The 6000-nt window shown below is 41.8% G+C and overlaps 1 protein-coding gene across 2 annotated transcripts in view; it reads right to left on the bottom strand.

Moving 5' to 3' along the window:
* Positions 1 to 2988: 2988 nt before the first annotated feature.
* The window catches only part of LOC129855535 (tyrosine-protein kinase receptor Tie-1-like), a 36359-nt gene continuing 33347 nt past the window's right edge, over positions 2989 to 6000 (bottom strand). For both annotated transcript variants that reach the window (XM_055923307.1, XM_055923308.1), the window contains exon 23: positions 2989 to 5685. In XM_055923307.1, the coding sequence (XP_055779282.1) occupies positions 5614 to 5685 (72 nt within the window). In that variant the 3' untranslated portion in view covers positions 2989 to 5613. The remainder of the gene's footprint in view (positions 5686 to 6000) is intronic.

Genomic DNA, 6000 nt, shown 5'->3' with positions numbered 1-6000 from the left:
CACTATAAGCCATTATGGCTACTCTAAACTCTCTCACCAAAAATCTTAGATCAAATGGAAATCTTTGAACATGTCATCCTTTATTCAGAGTCTGCAGAAAAAGTCAGTTATATGACACATACAGCCTTCAGAAAGTATTCATACCCCTGAGTCAATACTTTGTAGAAGCACCTTTGGCACCGATTACAGCTGTAATTCTTTCTCTGTAAGTGTCTAAGAGCTTTCCACACATTATTATTTTCAAAATGTTTCAAGCCGTCAAATTAGTTGTTGATCATTGCTAGACAACCATTTTCAGGTCTTGCGATACATTTTTAAGTAGATTTAAATCAAAAGTTAACTTGGCCACTCAGGAACATTCACTGACTACTTCTAAGCAACTCCGGTGTCTGGTGAAAAGGTTTACCTCTTGGATTTTGCCTGTGCTTAGCTCCATTCCATTTCTTTTTTATCCTGAAAAACTCCCCAGTCCTTAATGATTGCAAGCGTACCGATAGCATGATGCAGCCACCAATACGCTTGAAAACATGGAAAGTGTTACTTAGTAATGTGTTGTATTGGATTTTCCCCAAACAAAAAACATTGTATTCAGGCCAAAAAGTGAATTGGTTTGCCACATTTTTTTCATTATTACTTTACTGCCTTGTTGCAAACAGGATGCATGTTTTTTTTAAACTATTTTTATTCTGTACAGGCTTCCTTCTTTTCACTCGGTCATTTAGGTTAGTATTGTGGAGTATCTACAGTGTTGTTGAGCCATCCTCAGTTTTCTCCTATCACAGCCATTAAACTCTGTGACTATTTTAATGTCACCATTGGCTTCATGGTAAAATCCCTGAGGAGGAACTGAGTTAGGAAGGAGGTCTGTATCTTTGTAGTGACTGGGTGTACTGATACACCATCCAATGTATAATTAATAATTTTTTGCAAGGATTTGGAAAACCTCCCTGGTCTTTGTGGTTGAATCTGTACCTGTTTTCGAATACTCATACTAGCCGCACTAACCCTACTATTTGTGAAGTAAATTGAGTATGTAGTATGCTTGTTGGTCCTAGTATGGATATAGTTATTATGCCAAAAGTTCCCGGATGTCGTACTACATTCGCCTAAATACAAAGTATACAAGCAGTGGACAGTTAGGCCCATAATGCATTTCTTCCGAATATGGACGTGGCTTCATAACATTTTCAGATTTGAAGAAAATGGTGGAAAATATACAGCCGAAGTCCGACGAGAGTGGATACAACTTCATTGCTAACTAATTATGACAAATGTTAAGAAAATGTTGAGCAATGTAATAAAGTAATGACTTTTCAAATACGTTACATGTCATGCTGGCTGACAATTTTTTGGCCACTAATATATCGAACTTGCCAATATATTAACTATATGCTAACATTCGGGTGCGTTCGTAAATTCACTTTGGCTATCTACTCCGGTTTCAGAGCACTTTCGTCTGAGTGCGCCAGAGCGCAGAATCACTGCTGAATTTATGCACGCTCAACATCTGTTGAATATGGCTGGTGTCAGTAAAAAAAGCATAATTAAATGGTTGCCAACAGCTCAGTTACAGTCCCCAACGCTCTTGATAACATGAAAACAGCCTAACCAGCTATACTAGGGTGAGTAAAATGGTCAGTCTGAGGTTTTCTCTCGCTAGCCAACATTAGCCAGTTAGCTTAAGTGCCTGACCGCCGTTGTGAGGTCCTACTCCTCCGCCAGAGCGTCCAGTGTGAGCTCTGAATGCTCCGAGAGCGAAACGCTCTGAATTCATGAATGGACAAACTGACAACGCTCTGAATTTACAAACGCTCAGAGCGCACTCTGGCACTCCAGATTGAATTTACGAAACATACGCAAAGTTGTAAAATGTCTAGCTAGTCATTTGTCATGCTAGCAAGAGGTTGCATTGCAACAGCATCAACTTCTGGAAGACAGATGTAGCGCTAGTACGCTCAACTGAAAAGATACCGTTCGTGTACAGTATACTAAAATGAACTAATAGTATATAGTATGTAGTATACAGTATGTTAGTATGGGTATTCGAACACAGCTTGTGTTTGAAATTCACTGCTTAACTGAGGGACCTTACAGATAATTGTATGTGTGTGGTACAGAGATGAGGAAGTCACTCCAAAATCATGTTAAACACTATTATTGCACACAAAGTGAGTCCATGCAACATATTATGTGACTTCTTAAGCACATTTTTACTCCTGAACTTATTTAGGCTTGCCATAACAGACAGGTTGAATACTTATTGACTCAAGACATTTCAACTTTTCATTTTTTATTCATTTGTAAACATTTCTAAAAACATAATTCCACTTTGACATTATGGGATATTGTGTGTAGGCCAGTGACACAAAATCCCTATGTAATCCAATTCAAATTCAGGCTGTAAGATAACAAAATGTGGAAAAAGTAAAGGGGTGTGAATACGTTCTGAAGGCACTGTGTCAACACATTGTGACCACAATTCAGCAACTATCTCTTCCAACTAGTCTATTGGTCAGTTGACCGGAGACAGCTAGGTCTGCTGGAGCATTGCCTCAAAGAGGACCGCAGACAGCGATGATAGACAGAGGTGCTTCTGTAGAAGTTGCATCCTTATTCAGTTCCTATTTCCTGGTAGAAGGGCTGAAATCTTAAATAGTTTGAAAGGGGCATCTGTGTAGATAGCAGGATACAGCTGTGCGTTTCTCCTGTGTGCACTGTCTCTTAGGTCCAGTTTATGTTATAGTGTTTTTGGTTTGACTAGCCTTGTGGGGACAGAAGTCCTAAGGACATTAAAACAAGGCAAATTCGTGGTGACATTTTGAAGGCCCCTACAAGGAAAAAGGCTATTTTAGGGTTACAGTTAGGGTTAGAATGGCAAAGGTACAGAAAGATGGAGGAATTCAGATATGATGTCATCGTTTTAGCACTACCCACAGAGTTCAACTACAATGCTCTGGTTCAATGTGCCAGTAAATCAGCACAATCTACTTTTTCATTTTTTTTTTTTACTGACTCCATCTTGGAGCTATAATTTAGATAATGCATACTGTGCTAATGGAGAGCAATGTAGAATAGGGCGGACTTAGAAAACTAGGCATTTGTGGTAAGTACATGGGAGTCGCCATCTTTAAAGCACATTCACTGTTAGGGTTAAGGGTTAGGAGTTAGGTTCAGGGTTAAGGTGAGGTTTGAATGGGAATCAATTGTTTGTTAAAACAAACATGTGTGTGTGTATATATTCGTCTGTGTGTGCCCGTCTACGGTATGTGTGTATGTGTTCTGCTGTCAGGAAGCTCAAGTCAGCGGGGCCCTGCGAGTCAGTCCTCAGTGCTTTGCCTGTCAGCAGGAGGAAATCCAATGACAGATCAGCTCCCTGCAGCAGGGAAGAGGCCATGCCCTGTGTGTGTGTGTGTGTGTGTTGGTGTGGGTGTTTGTCCTAAAAGATCAGCTCTGTGCACCAGGGAAGAGGCCAGGGCCCTGTCAACCTCAGGCCTCCCCGGTCAGAGCCTGGGCTGCGGTTTAGCCCTGAATACCAAAGACGCTGACATTCAGATAGACAATAGTAAGCCAATAGTGTGCCCCCACTCTCCACCATGAGTAAAAACAACACTTTATTCTACCTTACTCTAGGACTCTGAGAAACAGTGGCAATAGGGGCGTTGTTGATGGGTTAGATCTAGTCTCGCATTGCCATACCTCCAAAAATCACATCGTTGTCACAAAACCGGGTTCCCGGCGATGCTAGGTTAGATCCAACAGGGGGGATAAATTAAAGAGTAAAATGTACTACTTTCGATTCAAAGCTCAAGTTATTTATGTGCCTCAGTCCAGTCAGTCACCACTGAGAGGTTTTATTTAAGAAAACTAAAAACAAAACTTTTTCTCACAGAGTAGTAGATACAGTAGATACACCATCCAAAGGGATACAGGTAGCATACAGTATGTCACAAAGGTAAACAAATGGTCTGTATATAAGATTTATACTACACTTTTACGAGAGGATGATATATTCTATAAGGACACGTTAAGGAACAAATACAGTACAGTAGGTACATTCTTATGTAATGCAAACGATATAGGGAACAGTGGGGTAAGTTGAGCCAAAGGGGTAAGCTGAGCCACCCTTGTTTCTAGGAAACAATACACAACATTCATAATTTGACCTAATATTTAGGAAGAGGTCATCATTTCAAGGAGTCTGTGAAGGAAGAAACCACATGGGGAAAAAAAGATAAGCAAGTTAGGTCCAAAAAACGGATTTTCACCAAGTCAAATACATTTATTGTGTTAGAGATTTCATGATGCTTTTATCTAAACCAAAGTAGATCATTTTAAGATTGTTCTATGCATCAGTTGGGGTTTCTAGATTTTTAAAAACATTTTACTGAACCCTTATTTAAACTAGGTAAGCCAGTTAAGAACAAATTCTTATTTACAATGACGGCCTACCCCGGCCAAACCCTAACCCCGACGACACTGGGCCAATTGTGCACCACCCTACGGGAGCGTCAATATGAGGGCCTAAACCTAGCATGAAAGTGCATCCTTGTAGCTGTGTGGGCTAATATAGTCAAAATGTTTGCCTTGGGTTAAGTTGAGCCAATGGCAAGTTGAGCAAATTCAAGTGTTTTCTTTCCAGGCATAATACATGGCATTATCACTGGGATATGAGGTAGCGACAGGGCCTATGTTAAAAGTGTCAAAAGTGTTTGTTAGGTGTTAAGCCTGTGTTAAAATATGCTTACGATGATTTTTTTAAAACGTAGTGTTAATAGTCAATTCAGTACAGAGGTAAATGGCACCAAGAGACCACTTTTTTTGTCATGCTATGTTTTCAAAACTAATGTTTACATGCATATTTATTATTTCCAGGGATACACAACATCCTGAAATATATGTAAATATCGTTGATGGAAAGATACTATATTTCCCTTAACGGAGTGATGATGAATGTAAAAAATTGCTCAACTTACCCCACTCTCCCCTACAACAAAACAAGAAATAAGTGAATAGACACGTGCTACATAGTTTTTCCCCCCCAGTCGGATCCATCTCAATCCATCTCAGAATGGACAGCTAACTACACGTGTGAGCATATGTCCGCAAAAAGAGTCCTCTCTCCGTTTGGATGAAGGGCTGAAAGTTCATCGAGCACCCATCAGACTCTGGCAGTGTAATAGCATGTGACTCCGGCCGTGTAGTATCATGTCATGGAGCATCTTCCTTGTCCATCCTGTCCTTCAAACAAGGACCGCAACGTGTCCCAAGTCTAGTGTCACATCTCCCAAACACGCCCAAAGGCAACCCTCAGCCCCACCCGCCAACCTACCTGGCAGGGTTGTTAAGCACATCATGCAGCCCCTTATTCTTCTGTACTTTCCTACAGAAAGGACTGCAGTGTCCAGTTCCACATCTCCCTTCCCAGCCCCCATAAGACCTCCACAGTGTCCTTTCACAGTCCTCCCTCTATACCCTTGTGGTCCAGGTGGATTGTCTGCTACTCCATCGGTCCCCACGTTGGGCTGCAGCAGGGGGGCGGCAGTAACGCAGGGCTGAGCCTCGGGGCCTCTCCCGTGGGCTACGTGACCTCCTGGGGGCTGTGGGGGCTGGTAGTCAGGCCTCCTCGGCCGTGGCGTCTATCCCGGCGTAGGTGAAGTTCTCGAAGAGCGCCATGTTCACGTAGGCCTGGGGAGGGAGGTTAAGAGAAATGATGGTAGTTAGATAGTACACTCGTAGAAGAAAGTGTTCCAAAAGGGTTCTTCAGTTGTCCCCGAAGGATAACCATTTTTGGTTCCAGGTAGAACCTTTTTTGGTTTCAGGTAGAACCCTCTGTGGAAAGGGCTCTACAGTACATGGAACCGAAAAGGGTTCTACCTCGAACCAAAAGGGTTTTTACCTAGAACCAAAACTAGTTCTTCAAGGGGTTCTCCAGTGGGAACAGCCAAATAACCCTTTAAGGTTTTAGATAGCACCTTTTTCTCTAATTGTGTATAGTCGTGG

Source organism: Salvelinus fontinalis, chromosome 5 (assembly GCF_029448725.1).
Source record: "Salvelinus fontinalis isolate EN_2023a chromosome 5, ASM2944872v1, whole genome shotgun sequence".
In the NCBI taxonomy this organism is placed as follows: Eukaryota; Metazoa; Chordata; class Actinopteri; order Salmoniformes; family Salmonidae; genus Salvelinus; species Salvelinus fontinalis.
The sequence above is the reverse complement of the archived record's forward strand: the minus strand, read 5'-3'. Positions and strand labels throughout refer to the sequence as shown.